The sequence below is a fragment of the Pipistrellus kuhlii genome, unplaced genomic scaffold, assembly GCF_014108245.1.
Source record: "Pipistrellus kuhlii isolate mPipKuh1 unplaced genomic scaffold, mPipKuh1.p scaffold_m20_p_26, whole genome shotgun sequence".
In the NCBI taxonomy this organism is placed as follows: Eukaryota; Metazoa; Chordata; class Mammalia; order Chiroptera; family Vespertilionidae; genus Pipistrellus; species Pipistrellus kuhlii.
Window position 1 is genome coordinate 6,696,752 of NW_023425525.1, and position 23,830 is coordinate 6,720,581.

The 23,830-nt window shown below is 44.4% G+C and overlaps 1 protein-coding gene across 6 annotated transcripts in view; it reads right to left on the bottom strand.

The window, feature by feature from the left end:
* The window catches only part of JAZF1 (JAZF zinc finger 1), a 281,117-nt gene that overhangs the window by 107,506 nt on the left and 149,781 nt on the right, over positions 1 to 23,830 (bottom strand). For 3 of the 6 annotated variants that reach the window (XM_036453901.2, XM_036453902.2, XM_036453903.2), the window contains exon 2: positions 13,906 to 13,978. In XM_036453901.2, the coding sequence (XP_036309794.1) occupies positions 13,906 to 13,978 (73 nt within the window). Of the gene's footprint in view, positions 1 to 13,905; positions 13,979 to 14,087; positions 14,360 to 16,919; positions 17,262 to 23,830 lie in introns of those variants that run through there. The other 3 variants (XM_045587223.1, XM_045587222.1, XM_045587220.1) reach the window with 3 other exon arrangements.

Here is a 23,830-nt window from a genome sequence, read left to right on the forward strand (position 1 = left end):
GTGTACGTGAGCACAATGAAGAACAGATCCAAGCAACTTCCCAGCTTATTTGCTCCAAATGAATCCGCCCCAATAATGGAAACTTATATCAACACTGAGCCAGCAGTGGATTCGATGTTTCGTGGGAGCCTGCACACACGCCTAAAGAGGAAGCACCGTGACATCGTCCTCGAGGTGTAAGGATGAGGACACCACAGCCTTCCTGCTACCCTCTGCTCGGGCAAAAGGCAGCTTGGGCAGTATATGACACACAGAGGTGAGCACACGATTTGCCAAGGTGATGCTGTGCTTCCTGAGAGCTAGACTATCAGTAGACTCTCTCAACTTGAAATGAAAGACTGAGTCGACTAAGCCAGGCTCAGTCAAGGGAAGATGTATGCAGACACTGCTTAGAAGGCAGGGACTATTCCAAAAGCCAGCTCTCATTTCTGCTCTTGGCATGCTGAATCCTACCTCATTAGGGGAGAAGGGAGTTGGCAGGAACTAATTGTATGGGGGCCCCACCATCTGGAAATTTCATAGGTCCATGTTGTCACCTAAATCTGCAGGGACATTTCAGTGATCACAAGGTGGAAGCTGCCAGGAAGGCTTCTCTGCAAATCCTGCCTGTGGAACATCATATTTACAGACATGGCAAAGGTGTGGAGTGAACGCATCATCGAGGACAATGCACTAACTCGCATCGAACAAGGGGAAAACCCCTGGGACAGGACCGACGTGAACGCAATGACCAGAGACCAAACTGCCACCTGCTTGGGGCTGAACGAACAATCCGCCTCGCTTGTTGTTTGGTTTTATCAGCAACTGGAGACGATGACATAAAATACAAGCTAACACTTCTATAGTCTCGTCTGTGACCCCACATGATTTCATGTTCAATTCAAGAACGAGCTGAGAGTAAGGCCTGAGCTGTAGGTTTTTAGAGGCAGTGTGTAGGAGGCAAGAGGATGGTGTTGGAAATGAGGAGACCTGGGCTGCATCTGGACATGCCTGGGTTCTGTGAGGTGTTGAGAGAAACCATCTGATATCTTTTCATCTTACTCTCTGGGTGATCCAGAAGAATGACAGAACAGAGATACACAATTTAGAAGATACGGTAATTCAAATCCCAAGTCTGTTATTTACTATCTGTGTGAACTTGGTTAAGTCACTGAATTTCTCTGATCCTTGTGAAAAAAGAGGTAAGAGCTCCTTTTATAGTAGAATCATAGCTCAATGGAGAAAATGTGTGATTGCATAATAAATTGGGATATTTGGGTACTTTGTAAAATAAAATGGGTTATGATATACACTTTGTTATTATTTGCCTCTACCTTATACTCTGCAGAGCAGTATGATGACATGTTGAGTAAATGAAGTTCTTATGGAAAGCAAGGTAATAGTATGGGGAAGCACTATGACGTACAAGAAAACAAAGACTTTGGAATCACATAAATTTGGGGATCAGCCCACAGCTTAAACCTTTTTAATAACTCGGACATCTGAGATGACTTAACCTGGGTTCTGTGGACCCTAAGGGGCCAGGGGTAGAATTCAGGAGATCTGTGAACTTAGATTTAAAAAAATTATATCTTCAACTCTGTTAATCACTACTAAAATATAGCCTTTCTTTCAACTTTGAATATAGGCAGCCAATCACAGTATTTTCATAGTATCTATGACTTTGCACCCATAGAAATCTCAGCAAAACTGTAACAGATCTCAAAATATTGTTTATACTTACCACTAATTTGAAATTATAGGAGCTATTAACCTGGCACCTAAGTTTCTTTTACTTAAGGCCTTAATAAAGAAGCACATGCTACCATACCACAAATTTGTTGTTTTAATATTTGACAATACATTTTAATATAGTTGGTGTTCTTTGTAATACTATATATTTTAGTTTATGAATTGAAAAACATTATTTTTGGAAATAATCCATGGGCCTCAACAGCTCACAAGAGGTCCAGGGCACTAGAAAAGCTAAGTGCTCCCACAAGTGTCCCGGGTTCATTCGCTTTGGTGTAAAAAGGCGACAAGATCTGTTGCAGGGTCATTGCGAGATTACAGATGACACCGTGAAGTATACTGCCCCGTGCCCTGCACACAGTGTGTTCAACCAATGGAATCTAACCTGTGTGAAAATGACTAAACAGGAAGTAATTCTCTGTATTACACATTCCATTCTACCTCAATATGACCATGTTGATAAACAGTAGTTTTGGTCTTAAGAATTTAAGGTTGATGCTTTCTCATGACTTGACTATCTTTATTTGTTCAGACTGGATGAACCTGTGTTGTTTCTGACATCTTTTCATCTTACTCTCCGGGTGAGTATGAATGGCTGTGTGGCTGCCTTTCTAAGCCCAGACTGCCTTTGCTGGAGACCAGAGATGAGAGTCTACCCTATGGCTGAGGCTGGAGAGGTCTTTCTGGGGACACGAGGCTGACCCAGCTGCACTGCTTTAAGCCAACAGGCCAGGTCTTAGCCATGGTGTCAGAGATGAGAACACATTACCAGAAACTGAATACATGAAGCTCTTGGAAAGCTTGTGAGTGAAGGGCCTTCAAAGGCAAGACTAGTACATAGGCTCAGCATAATGACCCTCAATGTTAGAAAACTAATGTTTCACTCGAGTCCCAAACCAACACTCTCAGCAATATGAGAGTATCCTGCAAATGGGAGTGCATTAGAGCTACAAAGGGAAGATTCATGGCCTCCTTAATTAACTCCGAGGTGTTGTGCATAAGGGGAAAATGATAAATCAAGTGAATTACTGCCAGCGTTCTGAATTTCCAAATGAAATAAGAGAGGTGTAGTGCCTCGAGTCATTCTGTAAATGTGTATGGTGGCGGTGGAGGGGATCTCCAAGGTCATACCTTTTGTTGAAATTTGCCACTATACACAGTATTCCCTGTACTTGTCAGTGTGAAGAAGCAGGGAATAGAAAGATGAATAAAACAGAGACTGGGCAGGTACATATAAAACTGTGTCTATTATTCCCGAATTTATTCAAACAAAGACTAAACACCTAAGGAGGTGAGAAAGCGAACTGCATGAAGCTCAAATGGAATAAACAGCATCCCAGCAGTGGGACTACCCAGGAGAAAAACTGGGATGAGGATGAGCTGGGTGTGCTCAAGAGTAGGATTTGTGGTGAGGGTGGCAGGTGAGGCGGGGAGGCTGTAGAGGTGAGGGCCCCGATCACAGAAGCCTTCTTGGCCATGGGGAGGAGTTTCCCTTTTATTCCAAGTGTGACAGGAAAGGCACTGGCCGGAAAGGGAGGCAATCTAACCTAGATTCCACTAATGGAGAAATCCAAAGAAATGCTGGCCTGCAGAACAAACCAGGGGTCAATCTACACTGCACCACTGTTATTATTTATTTGCTTACTTTTACTTCTTGCCTGAGGACACGCTGAGAGAGAGAGAGAGAGAGAGAGAGAGAGAGAGAGAGAGAGAGAGAGAAAGAATTAATCAGTTGCCTGCCATACATGCCCCAACCTGGGATTGAACCTGCTACCCAGGCATGTGCCCTGACCGGGAATGGAACTGGCAACCTTTTGATACACAGGCGATGCTCAACCAACTGAGCCACTCCAGCTGGCCTCCAGCACTGCTTTAATACACACATGCACCTGCAAACAGATCTGGAGACAACGTGAATGTCCACCAATGAGTAGTGGAAGAGTTGAGTTGTTGTACATTCATATCTTAGAAATTTACATAGCCATTAAAGAATGACCTAGAGAGATATTAAATAAAAAACAAAAATGCAGGCATACATATATATGTATGCCTGCATTGAGAAAGAATGCAGATGGGTACCTGCCATTACATTAACATTGGGTATGACTAAAGGAGCCAGAGGAGAGGAGGTTTGAGGCCACAGAGACCAGAGATGGCTGTGGAAGGGCTATGGTGCCAGTTTTGAACAAGAGAGAGAAAGTGAAGCAAACATGGATGAAAGACCCAGATGAATTAGAAGGTGAGGGAGGGAAGTTGAAACTGAACCTGGAAATGGAAAACACTAGAAATTGATCAACTCAGCAAGGTTTTCACTAGGGATGAAGGATTATGGGACAGTCTTGAGGACCCCGCTGAGATGGGATGAATGACACTGCTAGGTGCTTTTCTGGAGTGCCTCTCAGCTGCTAGCCAGAAGAGAGAGACAAATGCATCTGAGGCTGAGATTGGAGACAATGGGTGGGTAAGGACACTGGAGCATGGGAATTAATCTAAAACGGTAAATTCAAGGTTAGTATCTAACAACCAGCCTGCATGTGGAAGCAAAGGAGAAGGGCTGAGACCTTAGAGTTCTCAAGGCACATGTGGCAGAAAAGGAGGCGGCTATGGAGACTCTGACCAACAGGGGAACGTTCCAGGTGGAGATACTGAAAGCAGAGCAGCTCTTGCTTAGGACAAAGTCTAAGCTAGGGGTGTCGAACTCAATCAGAGAAGGGGCCAAAATCTAAAATCCAGCCTAAATCGCGGGCCGAATGGTTTACTGAACAGTCATAAACTGTCATTGTGATGGAAACGCAGCAGAGTGCAGTGATGACAGCGCGGTGCGGGCCACATTGCAAGGCCTGGCGGGACGGATTTGGCCCGCGGGTCTTGTGTTTGACACATGTGGTCTAAGCGATCGGTTTCTACAAAGGGGACCAAAGGAAATAGAAGTCTAATTCCAGATAGTTTCACTGAATCTATACTGGCCTGTAATAAGTTTGAAGATTTTTGTAAAAAAGAAAGAGAAAAGAAAGCAATGCAGCTTAGAACAGGATGGGAAGATGCATAACATGAAGATGCCATAAAGACTGATGGGTGGAGATAAGAAAGACCAAAAAGATGGTCTGTTGTTGAGTTGTAGAAGCAACCTGTCTTAAAACAATAACTGCCCCGAGAACAAACTGTAGACGACAAAGTACATTATTCCAGGAGGCCTAACAAGCGAATCAGATTCCCGGCTCTGCCAGGACTCCCCTCTTCCACCTTGTGTTTTGCGCCAGCAGCACAAGCTACTTGTGGGAGCAAGCCAGAATGTCACGTGAGGGCTCCCTCTAGCTTCCCAGTGTCCCTCGAATGTGCATGTTTTTTGCAGAACACAGTGAGCGAGCCAAATCAGGTTAGAGACATTACACAGGAAGCCTGGCAGGCAGCCATCTCGGCTTTGTTTCAACCGATGTCCATAAAAACACAGGCTAAGAAAATGGTAGCGCGAGGTCTGGTGTTTGAGATCTAACAGCATGCAACATGTTTATGGCATGCATTAGGCCACAGCCTGCAGTCTGGGGCTGGGGCACACAGCAGAGCTTCAGATCTGGTGGACAAAGGAGGGAAAGAGAAACGCATGTCTTGTACTGTAATAAACATGCCTGCTCTCTGAAGACCACAAACAGGTGGTTTCATGGGGAAAAAAAAAAAAGCTCACTGCCTTTAGATTAAAAAAAAAAAAAATCAAATGTTTGTTTGTATAAAATAAATAAAAAGGCCAGTGCACACTTGGCTAATTACAGCATTTTTTACGAGGCTATGACAGACTATAATCTGGCAAAAATGAGTCCAACTGAAACAGCAAGAATGAGGGTTTGGGGGAATTAGCTGAGGTTTTGGAGTGAGAACAAAAGTGGGAAAGAGGAAGAAAGCTTTCATTAAGCAGTTCACATTTTGGTAATAGAACTGAAAAAAAAAAAAAAAAAAGCAAAACAGCCGCCCCCCCCCCCCCCCCCCCCCCCCCCCCAGCATCAACTGATTTTATTTTCATTAAAAAGAACCTCTTCTTTAGCATATTTTTCCTTTAGGTTCTTGGACACATTTATAATGACTGCTAAAGTCTTTGTTTCCCAAATCTAACATCGGGGAGGATCTCTATTGACTGCGTTCCCCCCTCTCATTGAAGGATTTCCCTGTGTCTTTCATGTCTAGTGATTTTTTACTGTACATTAGACATATTTTTATCTGATTCATTCCTATAAAGACTAGTGATTTTTGTTCTAGCAGGCAGTTCAATTGCAGGCTGATCATGTTAAACCTGTGTTGGCCTAGATTTATACTTTATTCGGTCAAATCCGTGGAAAACTCAAACTATGTTATTGTAGGATTCACCTCCAAACTCTGTCTTCTCTGGAAATCTTATGGAGCCTTGTTGTTAGGGTGTCTCTAGAGCAGATAACCTTCTAGGACAGCGTTCTTATTTCTAACTGGAGGTCTTTCTAGTATCTCATTTGGAAGATTAAGGCATTAACAAGTTGTTTTCATGCGGCCTGAGCTGAAATGCAATGCCTATCAGCACTGCTTGCCCACTGGGCTCACTGCTGCCTCCTCCCCGCTGTTGCTCTTTGGTAAGACTCAGCCTTATCCTGAACGGGTATAGTCTACCCTCAACCACGGACTCAGGAAGGACCCCCATACAAACTTTTAAAATATATATATTTTATTGATTTTCCACAGAGAGGAAGGGAGAGAGATAGCCAGAAACATCGATGAGAGAGAAATATCAACCAGCTGCCTCCTGCACACCCCGCACTGGGGATGTGCCCACAACCAATGTACATGCCCTTGCTGGAACCCGGGACCTTTCAGTCCACAGGCTGACGCTCTATCCGCTGAGCCAAACCAGTTTCGGCCCCATACAATCTTTAATGGCCCCTTTCTGCACAGATGCCTCATCTCCGATGCCCCTGTGCTATGCTACTTGCTCCAACTCCGCTGGCTCTCTCTTTCAGCTCAGGGGTACTGCTCTGCCTCCTCTCTCTCTTTCAGCTCAGGGGGACTGCTCTGCCTTCTCTCTCTCAGCTCAGGGGGACTGCACTGTCTGAACTCCAGCTCACTCTCCTGCAATAAGGAAACTGTCCTCAGGGAGTGAGCCAGGTGACCACAGAACTCACCTCCTACGCTTCTTTTGTTTTGGGGGTTCTCAATCTTGTGCTGCCTGCTTCGTATCCTGAGACCGAAACCCATTATCTCATAGTTCTGTCCAGTCCTTTATGGTGGAAGAACCAGTGATGGCCATCCTTTAGTATATTTTTATGCTTGATTCCAGATAAATGCTGAGTAAAAGTTATACTAGTATACCAAAACTTGTACTAGTATACAGCCCTCTCAATGCACTGGGATAGTAGAGGCTCCTGGATTCTCAGAGAAGTGCCTGCTAGAGTTCCTACAATCACTTATTTATTCACCATCACACAAATTTACACTTATTCGTTTACTCCATGGATATTTATTGAGTCTACTATGTGCCAGACGCTGTTCTGGGGGTGGGGACACAGTTGTGGGAGACAGGAAATGCCTCTGCCTCCTGGAGTTTACTTCCTGGTGGGAACTGTTGAGGCCCCACTCCAGAGCAATGCTTCCTTTGCAGTATGGTTTGATAGAGAAAAGGGTGACTGAGCATGGGCAGAATAGGAAGAATAAAAAGACCTCTAATTCTTTGCCATTGTGCCAGAGGCACTGTAATAGGTGCTCTATATGCACTAGTTGATTTGATACAGTAAGGAAGGGATTTTTGTTAACAGAGATGAAGAAGCAGAGGCCCGAGACTTGCCAACTTGCTCACATAGTTTGTGAAGAGCAGAGACAAGACTCAGCTGAACAGGCTGACTCCCCAGGCCATCCTATCGCCATCTTTCTCAAAGAGAGGAGAGAATTACATTGCACTTGGGGGGTAAACAGTGACAGTTTCTAAGCAAAAAAAATAAAAAAAATAAAATAAAAAAGCCAGCTAGGTGTCCGGGCAAGTATTGACAAGTATTGGATCCTTATTAAAAGTGGAGTAAATGGAGTTAGCAAAGGCACAATTTTGTCCTCCTTCCCCGCCGTTGACCATGAGAATAAAAACAGCATTCCGTATCTGGATCAGAAACAGCATAGAAAGCTGCTTGAACGAAAGGCTCAGGGGTTCCTCTGGGGAGCCGAGGATGTAAGCAGAAATGTTAATTCTAGCAATGCCCGACAGGCAGGTGTGAACCTAGTCCCATCAGATGCTTCAGGAAGAAGTGCTCTGAGATCAGGGACACATTAGAATTACATTATCCCTTCTGGAGGTCAGCAGAGGAGAGGATCTGATAATCCCAAGGTAAAGAAACCCTTTTTACTTAACCCTGGATTTCCCAAACTTAATTGACCAAAGAACCCTTCTGTGAGTACCTCAGTTGTGTGTGTGTGTGTGTGTGTGTGTGTGTGTGTGTGTGAAACTGGCAAATACTCCTTGGAATTACTGTTCTGTAAAATTCATTTTAGAATTTTCTGCTTAACTTTAATAACAAACACTAGGCTAAATAAAAATCCATTTCTAGGAGGTCAAACCTAACTGCTACTGTACCAAGCAGTGCCGGGAATTTGAGTAGAGCTGTCGTTTAGGTAGAAAGAATATTACATGTTTATTAGTAAATGACAAGGATTAGGTATAAGAAGTACCGACTTGTGCCTAAGCATGATATTCTTTCACAGCTTATCCAAATATGTATAGCTTATCCAAAAAAATGCTATGCATATTTAAATAATTAAAGCTATTTGGGAACTTCTATTTATATTATTTTAATAAAAACAGTTTGTGGAGAAGATAGTATAATTGGTAGCCATGACAATGTATGTTATGATCTCTTTAAATTATCGCAGTTATTCATTTCACTATCTTATCACCTGAACCACATCATAATAACCTGAAGAAAATATCCAGATGCAACCGAGGGCTTCGCATCAGCTTTTTTATGGAGACTCAGCTGACTTCACCCTGCAACTCCCCCACCCCCTTGGGAAGAGGGGGAGGGAAGTTTCCCAGTTCCCCCCAGGCTCTGCCCTTCCTTTCCTCACCATCTAAGATGCTAAGGCGTCCCTTCCCTCTATAGCCGAGGCCTGCTAAGCTGGGAGGTGCCTTGCACACTCATTTCCTGGTGGCATTATGTCATGCAGGGGTTACTGGTCACCTCTCATAACATTTTTAGCTTCTGCTGTCTCCTACTTTTCATCTTACTAGGCAGCTACCCTCCAATTATTTACAGCCTGGGAATTACTCTTATTTTTGTATGTGCTCCCTCTGCCCAAATGTCCTATCCAATTTTTCCATTGGTTTTCCAAATTCCCTTCTTACGTTTCTAAATAGAACTTTCCTCTCTGATAGCCCAACAAGTCAGGCTACACAGTGATTAGGAGCACAGATCCGAGAGCCTGATGGGGCAGATTTGAACCCAGTATTCCCCAGGTCCCTACCTCGCCCCGCCCCCCCCGCCCCCCCCCCCGAACTAGGGCAAGTTATTTAACTTGAGTCTCAACTTCTGCATCCATAAAATGGAGAATATTATAACACAAGGTGTAAAAGTATTATTTTTGCTTTTATAGTGTTATTTCTTCTATATTCTCTTACTCAAAATCTTCTAGTTTTCCTTCTTGCCTTTTACACGATATTTTCCAGATGCATAAGTAATATACAGACTAAACAATTAAATTTCCCATTACACAGACTTGTCATTGTTCCTCACATTACAAAATTAGCAGAACTTCCTATCTTTGCAATATATACCCATCTTTTTTTCCCCCCTGCAGAATTATTCCCACCACCTTCACTAATTCATTCAATCTCCCTCATTCTCATTAAACTATTTCTGTTTTAAATTTGTGCAGGGATTGTAACAGATCTATTTTTTTTAAAATATATTTTATTGATTTTTAACAGAGAGAAAGGGAGAGAGATAGAGAGCTAGAAACGTCGATGAGAGAGAAACATCGACCAGCTGCCTCCTGCACATCCCCCACTGGGGATGTGCCCGCAACCAACGTACATGCCCTTGACGGGAATCGAACCCGGGACCTTTCAGTCCGCAGACCGACGCTCTACCACTGAGCCAAACCGGCTTCGGCACAGATCTATTTTTAAAGGAATGAAAGGTTTGTTTGACACATTATGTTCAAGAGAGTGAAGTGAAGCAACATTAGATAGATATAAATAAAGGATCCAGTTTCTACTCAATTCTTTTCATAATAAAAAAAAAAGGTAGCTCCATGTTAAGGATCCAAACTCTGTTGATTTCAATAAATGTTATTGCCAAAGAAAGTTTCATCTCAATTCTGACACACCCCAAAGCCCATTAGAGTTGGATAAATGGATATATGGGCAGCAAAATATTAATTCTTTTCCTGCCTTCACTGCTCAGCAAAATTAGATTTTACTTTCCCCCAAGGTTTAAGAAAATTTATTTTTTATTTGTTCAACTTTTTTTATAGTCCTCTTTTCTGCTGTAGTCAGGATACTGCAATTAAGCACAATTTTTTTTTCCACATTTTAACCTACATTGGTCTCTTCTTGAATCTGCACTGGCTTGGTGACTTCCAACGCATCTCTTTTGAAGCAAAGGCCCTCAAGAGTGCTTTTAGCAGACTTTCCCTATGGCCAGACATGGCTTCCTCCATGCTGCTGCCTGTTGCTCTGCCCTCTTCCCTTTACTAGGTGTTTATTTACTATCTACAAACAAACATCCAGAGGGTCTACCACGTGTTAAGTATCATGTTATGAATGTGGTACTGTTTAGAAAGGGATCCCGAGAGAGGAGGGTTGTTAGTAACCTGGGCAACCTTCCATACACGGTCCCCTTCACCTAGAAATCACTAGTAAAAGTGCCAATCCCCATACACAAGTCTGCTTTACTAGCTAAGATGACATGGGGTAAATCCTCTGATTTCTCAGGCCTCTAAATACAATAATGTGATGGGTTCAAGGTGCATCTTCTCCAGACCCAAATTCTAGTTTATAGCAAACACAGAAAATGGAGGAACTCACTGAACGACCTCTTCAGGCAGACAACCAAAAGGAAACCCAGAGGAAGGAGCCTCCTGTGGGACACCTGGCCCTTCTCTGGTCGCTGTTAATAGAAGGGATTGTGCAGACAGTTGGAAAGAAATGAGGGGAAAACACGTAGGTGTAATGCAGTGTTCTGGGTTGGACATTGGATGAGACAGACAACTCTAAAGGATTTGTTTGTTTTATCTGGGAAAATCTAAATATGATCTGGGTTAGATATAGATTACATTCAAGTGTGCTGAAATGGAAAAGCAGAGATCAATGACTATATATATATATATATATATATATATATATATATATATATATACACACACACACACACACACATATATTCACACATACACACACATAACAAGTGTAAACATTTCTTGTTGCATGCTTTTTAAATATATTTTTATTGATTTAAAAGAAGAAAGGAAAGAGAAGAGAGAGATAAATATCATTGATGAGAGAGGATCACTGATTGGCTGCTTCCTCCATACTCCCTACTGCGGATCGAGCCTGCAACCTGGGCTTGTGCCCTTGACCGAAATCCACAGGCTGATGCTCTATCCACTGAGCAAAACCAGCTAAGGCCAAATATATTTTTATTGATTTCAGAGATGGAGAGAGATAAAAACATCAATAATGAGAGAGAATCATTGATTGGCTGCCTCCTGTACGCCCCCTTACTGGGGGACAAGCCCGTAATTCAGGCATGTGCTCTGGCAGGGACTCGAACTGTGACATCCTGATTCATAGGTCAACGCTCAATCACTGAACCACGCTGTGTGTGTGTGTGTGTGTGTGTGTTTAATAATTTGAAAGTCTGTTAAGGTGTTATCAGTAGTGATAGCTGGATGGTGGGAATGTGACATTTTAATTAAAAAAATTTTTTTGTTTGATTACACTTTAAAATTGTCTACAATGCTGTAGTAATAAAATATTATTTTAAAAAATGACCCATTTTCTCCCAGAAGACTCATCCAAGAAATCTCACACCCACTGATTATGCTAACTCTCTAGGATTCAGGCATATTCCACTGCACAGTTGATGCTAAATTATCACCCTTGAATCACACCTGGCAGAGTATTTATCTTTTTAAAAAAATATATATTTTATTGATTTTTTTACAGAGAGGAAGGGAGAGAGATAGTTAGAAACATCGATGAGAGAGAGTCATCGATCAGCTGCCTCTTGCACACCCCCTACTGGGGATGTGCCCACAACCAAGGTACATGCCCTTGACCGGAATCGAACCTGGGACCTTTCAGTCCCCAAGCCGACGCTCTTATCTATTGAGCCAAACCAGTTTCGGCCAGAGTATTTATCTTTTTAATAATGTTTTTAAAAATATATTTTTATTGATTTCAGAGAGGAAGGGAGAGGGAGAGATAGAAACATCAATGATGAGAGAGAATCATTGATCAACTGCCTCCTGTACGCCCCCTACTGGGGATCGAACCCACAACCTGGGCATGTGCTCTTGACTGGAATTGAACCCAGGACCCTTCAGTCTGTAGATTGATGCTCTATCCACTGAGCCAAACCGGCGAGGGCCAGAGTATGTATTTCTTTAGTGAGTATAACACCTGTGTAATGAATAGATCCTTGCTGCCATCATGGCTGACAATTTAATCAGGAGGAATGAACGTGAAAACCTCACAGACTCTTAATAGAACAAGGGTTGGTATCACATGAATTTGTATTATATATATCCAGGTAACATATTTTACCCAAAACATAATAACCACACCAGTAAAAAGTTCTACTTAATACCACAGTTAATCTATAAGGATGTCCCATCCTTCACTATAACTAGGCTAATTAACATTCATATAATTCTAATGTATAATTAAAGACTTTCCTAAACCCATGCTAACCACTGGAAATAACACATAAACATCTTTATTTGATTCTCATGTGGTTTTGAAGGTGTTCTACTTTAAACATCTCAAAAATTATGGGTCATGATAAACTAGAGATCTTTTCTCTCACTTTCAGGGAAGTAGGAAACACAAAACAGGTATTCAAATAAATGCTTATGCTAACGAATCCGTTATAAACACGCTTCATAAAAGAGCTTGACACAGCACAGTCAACTCCAAAGTTCTCGCTAGACAAGACTGAAGCCAGGTTTTCTAAAAAGGCATTAAAATGAAACAGTACAAGTAACTCATTCCCAACTTTCCACCTCAGACCCTGAACCTCAGCTCTGGTACCAATGACTAAAAACACGCTTCGTTGTATATAAACAAGGGAGAGTCAATAGAAAGGCAATGCATTGAATTATGAGCAGGATTTGTCGCTCCCATTAAAAACTAGTTCAACCAAAGGACTTGTGTGTATGAGTATTAAGCCTAACCAACCAATAGACACAGACACCAGGGGGTTGAAGGCATGAGTGCGGAGTGGGGGGTAAAGGGGGGATAAGAACATTTTCTCTAAACAAACAAACAAACAAACAAACAAAAAAAGTTAGTTTGCTGTGCTTTTCTCTCTTCAGGGGTATGAGTTTTCTTACCGTAAGCTGATTTCAGGTTCTCTGCAAAAATCACTGTCTCCTTAAATTATCTGCGTTGGCTGAAACACCACATCCTCTTTCAGACTTGATAGATCAGGTTCTAACTGTTCTCTAAACTTGTGCTCACATGTTCACTTTCAGTAAAAACTCACAATAGTTCAGTTGCTGACAACGTTTTGACTCAAAGATGAGCTTCTACTAAATAGCTTTCTGATACTGAATTATTTCAGTGTGTTATATTCTGATGATACGAAAACAATGCACTAATTCATAAAATGTCTCTTCACCCCAGCGTTTAAAAGTTTCACCCAAACATAAATCCATTAATCTCCAAACTGCCCTATGAAGTCCAAAGAGTATATTTGAACTCTGCATACAAAATAGTTCCCGAATGAGCTTATAAATCAGCGGTTTTTCAGCATTATGCCCAGAGAACAAACTACCTTCTGATCTCCCCAACGGAGACACAAGAACATCCCATATAAAGGTTGATTTTCAATAACCTCCCGTAAATATTTTAAAACTGAAGACATTTTTTTCCTACTCTGTCAAAAGTTACATTGAAAAAAAAATAAGCATGCAGCAGATAGGAGGTTGCTATAAATTCTGTAAACGACTTACCTATTAATGTAACTGAGGGCAACATAGGTTGGCTGCTGTAATTCTTGTTTTTCTAAAACACGTGGATCTGTATCTGTAATAAAAAACACAATTATGATTTTCAGCTTTTGCATCAGAATATATGAGCCTACCTAACATAAAGTAATAAAGGCGAGACAGAGAAAAAAATTAATTTAGTATACCTCTTTTTAAAGAAAACCCGGCAAAGCACAATCGTTTGTCCATTCATTCGCAAATAACAAGATATTGCATTACTTTTCAAGGGAATTCCAAACATCAACAGTGATAAAATGTCCATCTGTCACGCAAACTCTTGCCCAATCCCCCTCATAAATATTGGTTTTCACTGCTTACAGTTACAATGTTGGCATGGTTTTCGCTGGTTAATCGGCCTAAGAAAGAAAGTCTCTGTTAATTATGCTCACTTCAAGGCTGGAACAAATTAGTTGCCATTGGAAAGAGCCATCAATTTGAAAATCTACGGGGCATTGTTCTCGTTTGCTGAGCACGTTTCTGGATCGGGATTCACAACCCGGAGGGCAGCTCTTCAACTTTCTAATTGTAGAATGAGTTTATTATCACTTTTCCAGACTCAATCAGAAATCCTCATACTGGTTTGGAATCCACAAACACCACATTTTTCTGAGGGATTTTTCCACTTCAAGGGACAGAATTCAACGCCATAGCAACCTCTATAAGGCTGCTTCTCACAGCACCAAAGAAAAACTCACACTGCTAAATGTGCAAAAAAAAATTGTTTATTCAGTGAGGTTGGAGGAAGAGGAGCACATTTTTGTTTTCTCAGAAAAAGGTTCAGACGCTGCACACAGATTTCTTTTCATTTTAACCTCCTTTAAAACCACCTCATTGTTAGAACTCTTCCAGCTGCACTTGGCAGTCACACCTGCTTTGATGTAATGACAGATGTTGTTCCCAGCACCTTGGTACAGAAAGTGCTTCCTGCACGTGGTACAAGTAAGGTCCACCCACGAACTCCAAAAGGCACTAGCAGGGGATGGGCACGGGTGCAGACACAGTGGCGAGGAGATGGGGCAAAACGACAGCACGAAAATCCATCCATGGGGCTTCCCACTGGCAGATTAAACCTGGACAGTCGTGGCAAACTTATTCCTGGTGTGTTCATCACGTCACATTCACTTCACACTTTCTCCTCTGCCAAGAATTTCTGGGACTTTTTATTCACAAACCCTGCTTCCTGGGCCTTTGCCATTGTAGGTCCTTAAAAGCCAATTTCTGAAACAAGAGACAAAGATTCTCTGAATGGCTTCCTCCAGTCGGGTCTCAAGGATTTGACAGCACAAGTGAGGACAGAGGGTAGGTCAGCATTTGCTCTCCTACAACGATCACGCTGCAGCTGGGGCGGTCTGAGGTCACTGGCCTAGAACTACCCTGTGTTTATCTAAATGCACGGACACAAACTGCTCTTCAAGGGAAACCTGGTTTTCAAACGCAGCCCGTACTCACACTCATTTAAGTTTGCTGTAGCCCCAAAGTATGTCCCATTTCAGAGAGGTACGCTTTGTGCACTTCACTTGTGCTCACTGGAGCGGAGGCAGCGGACAATGCTCACCGGGGAAAGATGTTTTATTCCTAAAAACGGTCCCTTGGAATGCTGGGCAGGTCACGGGCGCAAAGGGTGACTGACAGACCCATCCCGCAAGGTGCTTACCGAAGTGAGGCACGAGAGAGTGGAGGCCGAAGCCAGGAAAACGAACAGAAAGGAGAAAGATGAGAGAGAACAGAGTGATGATTGCAAATGTCTGTGTGGAAAACATCTCAAAAACTCACAAAACCATTTTGCTTCAAGTTTAGGAATAGATGCTCGAGGCGCTTAGCTTTTGAGACGGGGCCTGAATCTGATTCATTGGAACGCATTCCTTCAGAGAGAATGCGTGATTACATAAGGTGTGTGACTGCAAAAGAAAAGAACTCCTTTCAGAAACAAAAATGTGTGTGTAAAGGGGAAAGAGTTAAGAGGCCAATTGACATTTTTATGTCCTCCACTTTTGCCTTTATTTTTGTAACTGATGCCCAGTATAACAAACAGTATTCCCACAAACCATCTTCTAAAGCTTTCCTTTGCTTCCAAATTATATAATTTTTGAAATAGTTTCATTATTACCTTCTTAGCTACCTTTTTTTTTTCTTCTATTAGTTTGTATGTGCAGATGTACACACACAATTTGTATTACTCTCTTTTTCAATTTTTTTATTAGTTTTTTCTAAGAGAGGAAGGGAGAGGGACAGAGAGAGAAAAACTTCAGTCACTGCCTCCTGCACGCCCCCTTCTGGGGACCGAGCCAGTAACCTGGGCATCTGGCCTAACTAGGAATCAACCAGTGACTTCTTGGTTCATGGGTCAATGTTCAACCACTGAACTAGGCTGTATTCTTCTTCACGATCCAGTACCTCTCTGGAAAAGGGGAAGAAAGTATCTTATGCCCCCCAAAATGCTGTTGACCATTGACATTCACACAAACTTGTAATATTGCTTCACAAAGAATCAAGAATGTTTGCCTTCTATTTGCAAAGCAAGGTTTTGAAGTGGTTTTCTTACTTTGTTTCATCACCTTCCATTACCTGGACTTAGGCTCACATGCCCTGAAATTATGAATGGTGAAATGGACTTCCAGAAGCTTCTAAATGCCACCTTGACAAAAAGACCGCCTGGAAGCACCTCAGGCAGGATTCTCCTCTTTGTCGAGGATGCAGACTCTGGTACCTGACAGAAAAGCAGAACTTCCAGAGAGACGTCCATCAGGCCTAAAACATCTTGTCCACATTCGATGCTTCCTTGGGCGACCTTTCAAGCTTCAAGTTCTTAAAACGAAAGGAGGTCCTCGGTGCCCACAAGGAGCAGCTGCCCGGCGCTACGGAGGGACCAGTGGAGCCTCCTCACACGCTTCCTGGCTGCTTCGTGGTGACCCTGACTCACCACTTCATGGACTAACTTATGCACGTTGTCAGCATGAACTGAGAATAGCGCAACCCACTGGATAGGACCACATTCAATGAGGACATCCGTGTGCCGTGTGCCGCAGCCCGGAGCACTTTTTCACTCCCAGTTGCTACAAAAAGAAATGCGATATGAATTGCGCGGGCTGCCACACACAGACTCCCAGATAGTTCTCCCGCTTGTCTGTTTACGATGCCAATAAAAATATGAAACTGGAACACTGGCTGCTATTGCCCAGAGATAGAATCCGCCTCTGTGCATAGGCTGTGGGATAGAAACACTTGGATTCTCATGGCCACGTGATGCTCCTTAGGCTGGCAACTGGCAAGGATGCAAGCGTTTCTATAACGTGGCTGCTGTCTGCAGCCACACATCAGTTCTGTCATGTTTTTATCACTGAAAGGAGAAGGCAGAGAAACCAATCTTTTCAGCAGGGCGGGGGATAGCCAAAACACACACTGAGAGGTTCCTGTTTCCTGCCTCATACCACCTCTGGCGCACTCACAGAGTTCAAGTTCATCAGTAGGGCCCCGCTAACCAGCCCTGCTGACCCTGGTGTTGGGAGCCAGTCTGAATGTGTGACATATTGGGCCTTTTGTGGTGCTATCTTCAAGCCTCAATGAAAACACTATCAAGGTTGTTTGCTGGGTTAACAGGTTAATTGATGGGCTTTGGCTATGCTTTAGCTGTTCCACATTGCTGGAATTTCAAGTACATGAAATTCCTTATAATAAGGAAGTCGAGCCCAGCTGGTGTGGCTCAGTGGTTGAGCATGACCCACGAGCCAGGAGGTCACTGTTCAATCCTGGTCAGGACACTTGCCTGGATTGCAGGCTGGATCCCCGATGTTGGGTGTGCAGGAGGCAGCCAATCAATGATTCTCTCTCATCATGGCTGTTTCTCTCTTTCCTTCTCCTTTCCTCTCTCTGAAATCAATCTTAAAGAAAAAGTCAGAGAGATCAGCAGTAGCACCTCTCAACAACACTGACAAGGTCTCTGTCAGCAGCGAGCTATTCACAGGCTGGGAGGCAGCAGTGAGGGGCAGATGCAATGTCCCGCACCCTGGGAAGGCCTTCTGCAATTTCGGATCTTCCCAAGGCCAGACTCCTTTCTGAGTGTGCAGGGCAACCGTGGGAAGTCTGGGAGGCGGTGGGTGGGGAGCAGCGGGCCATTTGCAGCTGGAGGGCCCTGGAGAGACCAAGGCCCACCCAGCCAGCAGAGCGATTTTGAAGATCTGGGCCGGATACACCACTTTTCCTTGGACTCGCTCGGTAATAATTAATGGGCGCGGTCTGGTCGCAGCCTTCCCCCCACAGTGGGATTCACGAAGCCACAGGGTTTTCGTTTATTCAGCTTGGCCTTCCCCAATGTCCCGGCCGAGCTCATCACCCCCCTTCCGGTCTCTGCACCACTTCAGGCTGGCACTGTCCCCGTTTGTATGTCCCTGTCCGTATGTCCCTGTCCATATGTCCCTGCACCCTTCAGGCTCTGTCCCCGCACAGCACTTCCTTCTTCTGCTTCTCAGAGGCGAGGCACTGTCCGGGCCTTCCTCAGCTCTCCGGCACTCAGCTCGGGGCCCAGCATTAGGAGATGCACAGCAATGAGTGAATGGATATGCCAATTACTTTTAGGGTGAGAAAATGGAAGACTTTGGTCTAACATGGCAGATGGGTCAAGGGCATTTGTTTCCCTCGCCATCCACGTCCTGCTAAAGTAAAGGGATAAACTCCCAGGGACAGAAGGAAGGGGAGACATCAGCAGGTAAGTATTCCGACCAGTGCTTTGAAAGACGGATCCCCCTAGAACAGTGGTCGGCAAACAGGGGCTCCAGAGCCACCTGCCACTCTGTTGACTAATGAGTTTGCCGACCACTGGCCTCTCCATTGCAATAATTACAGCTGTTGTTGTTCCTTGTGATTAAGCCCCTAGAGCAGTGGTTGGCAAACTCATTCATTAGTCAACAGAGCGGCAAACCGTGGCTCACAAACCGTGGCTCGAGAGCCGCAGCTTGCCGACCACTGCCCTAGAGAGTAGAGGAAGCTACAATCTCTAGTGCCCGCAGCAGAGGAGACCCAGGGTAAAGGAGGGAACCCACTTGCTGAAGCTCCAGGGAGGCCGTGGACTTGAAGGTGCCATGAACGGCAACAGGCAAGGAAGGGAAGGATCAGGGCTGAAAACAGGGTTGTTGAAAAGGTTGATTATCCAGACACTGAACCAGGGGATGAAGCACAGGTGAGGTGGACTGGGAGAGTGCAGGCATACCTCGTTTTATTGCTCTTCACAGAAGTGTGTTTTTACAAACTGAAGGCAAGACCTTCAGCAGAAAGGTTACCGCTCACTATTGCTCGACTCCTTTTATTGCGGCGGGGGAAGCGAGCCCACACTGCCTCCCGGCCTGCCTGCACAGAGCTGAGGACAGGGGCGGAAGGACAAATACGCCCACTCCACGGTTCCCAGGGCCACGGGCAGCCTGTCAGGGGGATTCCTCGCTGCTGAAGTTACGTGGGCTCGGAGAAGAGAGTTCCAGATGTGGACATCTGGCTCTCCCCTAATTAAATGATCTCCCTGCAGCTAAGCCCCTGGTCAGCAGGCCCCGTCCGCGCCTCCACCCACAGCCTCTCATCAGCTTTTTATTGCCTCGGTCTTACATATGAGCCAAGAACAGTCAAGGAATGATCATTAGACATTTGAGGGAAAGTCATGAACATGAACGGGAGATACTAAAATAAACAAAGGGTGGGGAGGGAAGTAGGGGACAGGAGCCAAGAAACAGACAAATGGATGCTGGGAAGAGGAAGTGACATACCTGCTGACACAAACCCACTTCACTGCAGGGCAAGGACCAGCAAGCCCTGTGTCCCAAGTCCCCCTGGGCCAGCGTCCTGACCAATAAAAAGGCTGTTTGTCCTCTCAGGCCCGCTCAGTGCCACCGTCCAACGGCAACACTGGACTCACACAACCTTTACAGCTCTCTTAAGAGCCCAGCACAGCTCTGCTAAACTCACTCCATGTTCAGGGCCGAATTTGATGAACCAACAATTTACAAAGACCAACTTTTAATTCATGGCTAGTTTACTTCAGCTGCTGAAATACGTATTTCTTGTTGGCAATGGCCCTTTCAAAAAAAAAAAAAAAAAATCCCACAATTGCACACAACCAGCCTTTAAATGGATCAACTTTTCCTTAGTTTATAGACACGTCATTTGAAACTTTTCCCAAGCCATAATTTCCATTACAGGGCAGTCAGTGCAAATTACAGTGAGATCCTTGCCTTCCCAAATTCAATGTGGAATCCAGACGCAGTTAAGTGTTGCTGTAAACTTTACGAGTTAAATATCTGAAAGTCAGGGACACCGCGCAGCCCAATAACACCATCTATTAAAAAAAGCATTCGTGTTCACATTCGTAGCCCAAGTTTTGCTCCACAAGTGAATGAATAAACATTAGTCAACCGAGACTCCTGTCGACAATATGCGGGGAGGCTGATTTATAAACAAACCGGGCACGCTGCAGCCCTGTGGAATCTGGCATGGCCAGAAGCTTAAAGTTATTAGAAATAGCCTGGTTGGCGTGGCTCCGTGGTTGAGCATCAACCTATGAACCAGGAGGTCAGTGTTCAATTCCCAGTCAGGGCACATGCCTGGGTTGCAGGCTCGATCCCCAGTGTGGGGTATGCAGGAGGCAGCCAACCAATGATTCTCGCTTATCATTGATGTTTTTATTTCTCTCCCTCCTCCCTTTCCTCTCTGAAATCAATAAAAATATATTTAAAGTTAGTAGAAACAGACAGTTCTGACTAGGGTGCTTTCTAACTCTTTACCAACCCATCAAATTCCTAGAGTCACTGACTGCATGAGAGTTGTGACTATTTTTTCCTAAAGTATAAAATGCGGAACCCTGAGTCTAAGACGCTCTCAGTCCATCCTCTTTAGTGGAGACAGGGAGTAATCTATCCACTCAAGCTCCCTCTCACCTTGTTGCCTGTGACAGAGAGCCTGCCAGAGACCATCGTGGCTGCCAGATGTGCTTGTGAAGCACACAATCTGCACACCCGTATGCAGCAGCCCTGGAGACTGGGGTGCTGGGATTATACAGCAATAAAATCCTTTCAAACAGAAGTAAGGCCAAAACGTGGCTCCATTAATCCAACATGCACGTATGCATGCACACAGACATTTGCATGTCTGCTTCTCCTGGAATGAGCCTGATGGTGGAACCAAGTAGCATGTAATATAAAGACCATAGGAGTTTCCATGTCCCCCCTCCTGTAGGAATAGCAGGTACCTGCAAGAGGAGATGGATGCTGGTGGGTGACACTAAGGGCCAAAAGGGAAGGCGGGGAAATGAGGCTCCTGAAGTCCTCTCCAAGGCTGTTTATGGAAATAGACCTTTCATCCCTTTTGCATACAACTGTTTGCCCAAGGAAATCCTCCCCATCCCCCAAGGCGCTGGCCTGCAGGCCACCTCTACCGCGTGCTGTACTACATATATTTGCCAATCTATCTCCACACCCCACCAAAATGGAAGCTGCCTAAGGGACAGGTCTCAGAGGCCACAAATCCTCAGCCGGGGCTCACTGTGATTATGCCGAGTACATGAAGGCCCTGGATATGCATAACACAAAAGACACAAAGAAAAGCACCCAGCTCAGACAATCAGGTAGGAAAGGAAAACAGGCCCCCGTCTAAATGACTGTACCAGCATCTACGTTTATAGGAAAAAACAGGTCCTGTTAAGCACAGATGTTCGGAGGGCTACAAAATAATGCAAAATTCAGAATAACGGAAAGGGGTCAGATAAGTCTAATTTGGGAAGGTCTAATTCGAACTCAGTTGGGTTTTGAAGAAATAGAGTGAGACACAGGCAGTCATTCATAGGTGAGATTAGGGAATCTAAAAATGGCATTAAATTTGAGGCAGAAAGCACATGTGAGAAGTCTGAGGGTAGTAGGGTAGTAGAGATGAAGAGCCAATATTCATTAGTAACAATATTTTTATTTATTTTTACAATATACATCTTTAAGAATATTTTTATTGATTTCAGAGAGGTAAGGAGAGGGAGGGAGAGATAGAAACATCAATGATAAGAGAAAAATCATTGATCGGCTGCCTCCTGCATCCCCCACTGAGGATGAAACCTGCAACCCATGCACGTGCCCTGACAGGGAATCAAACCGTGACCTCCTGGTTCATGGGTTGAGGCTCAACCACTGAACCATGCTGGCCGGGCCAGGATATTTTTAGAGATACTTTAAACCAGTGGTTCTGAGCCAGGGGCACACCTCCCCACCCATGGGCAATCCCCCCAGCCCTACCCCGGGATGTTTGGCAATGTACGGAGACAACTGGGGGAGAATCCTGCTGGAATCTAGTGGGCAGAAGCCAGGATACTGCTAAACATCCCACAGCACACACACAGAACAGTCCTTAACCCTGCCCCTTCACCTATGAACCATCTGGCCTAAAAAGGTCAACGTTGAGAAACCCTGCTTTGGAGCCACGTGAATATTATGAGGAATGGAGCTCTTGTTCCTAGACAGCTGTGGATGGCAATTTCCGTTGTTTGCTCTGGTCTAAATCAAGAGGCCAGAGGGCAGGTTAGGAAGCTACAAAAGAAGACTGATAGGAGAGGTTGTTTGAACTTAGATAAAAGCTCGGACCTTCTGAACGGAGACAGAGAAACTGAATTCACTCTCAGAGAGACATACTGAATTCTTGTGTGTTACTTGCCCAAGGGAAATTTTAAGCCCACAGATTCACAACTGAACGAGACAGACAACCCACTTCACAGCTGACAACCTCAGACAAACAGATGCATGAGTTCAGAAAAAGATACTAAGTGATGTAGGAAGAACGATTCTCTGTGAGGATCAGAGACACTTCTCAAAAGAAGATTTCACATGTGCCTGAACCCAGACCTCCAGGCACAAAAGGTGAGAAATGGGAGTCAGAACAGAGAACAGTGTGGGCAGATGAGCAGCAGCGGAAACGGGCAGGGCCTGGGAAGAGGCCCGGTGTGAGTCCTGCTGCTAAGACTGGGCCTGTGTACCGGACGATTGGAAATGCTCCCCAAGCGCTGACTTCATTCTGCAGGCAGCGGAGGGCCGCGGGAGGTAGAAACTGATATGGCCCATGTTTTAGAAAAATCACCGGTGTTGGTGTGGAGAGGAGAGGAGAAACTGCAATTGGAGATGTAAGATTTGGTGAGAGGAGAAATGGAAAGCCAAGATTCTTTCCGATGTTATACATCTGAGTGCCTTGTTACTAAAGGAAGGCAGTGAGTGGAAAGGGAGGGAGTTGGAGAGACAAGAAAAGGAGGTCTGCTTCTGACGTGTGGTGAGACGGTTTGCAGAGCCAAGGAGTCTGGGCCTCAAAGCGAGATAAAGGACTCTGGTACAGACAGGCATGAAGGGCTGAGAATCCCAGCCCAGCGCCACCCAGCCCAGCAGGCCCTGAGACCAAGTACGCCTCCGAACAAAGCCATGCTGCACAGTAACAACCGGAGTCCTCCGACTGAAACCCTGGTTAGCATATAGCTCAGCCGAGTCATCAGTAGGCATTGGTTGAGGGCCAACTAAGTCTACTAGAATTCTAGCAGAGATAAAGAAAAGCCAGAGGTCGCACCACATTTGAAACCAAGTAATTAGTGAATTTCACAAGGGCGTGCATATAAAAGATTGGGGGAGAACAGGGAGGGAACTGAGTCACAACTAATCTCGAGGACAGTATATTACATGACCTGGTACCAAGCCTCTAGCACTCACTACTGTGATGAGCCTCTCCTTGGAAAAGCTGCTCCCTTCTTGGTGTCGCTTAGGGCAGTGGTCGGCAAACTCATTAGTCCACAGAGCCAAATATCAACAGTACAACGATTGAAATTTCTTCTGAGAGCCACATTTTTTAAACTTGAACTTCTTCTAATACCACTTCTTCAAAATAGACTCGTCCA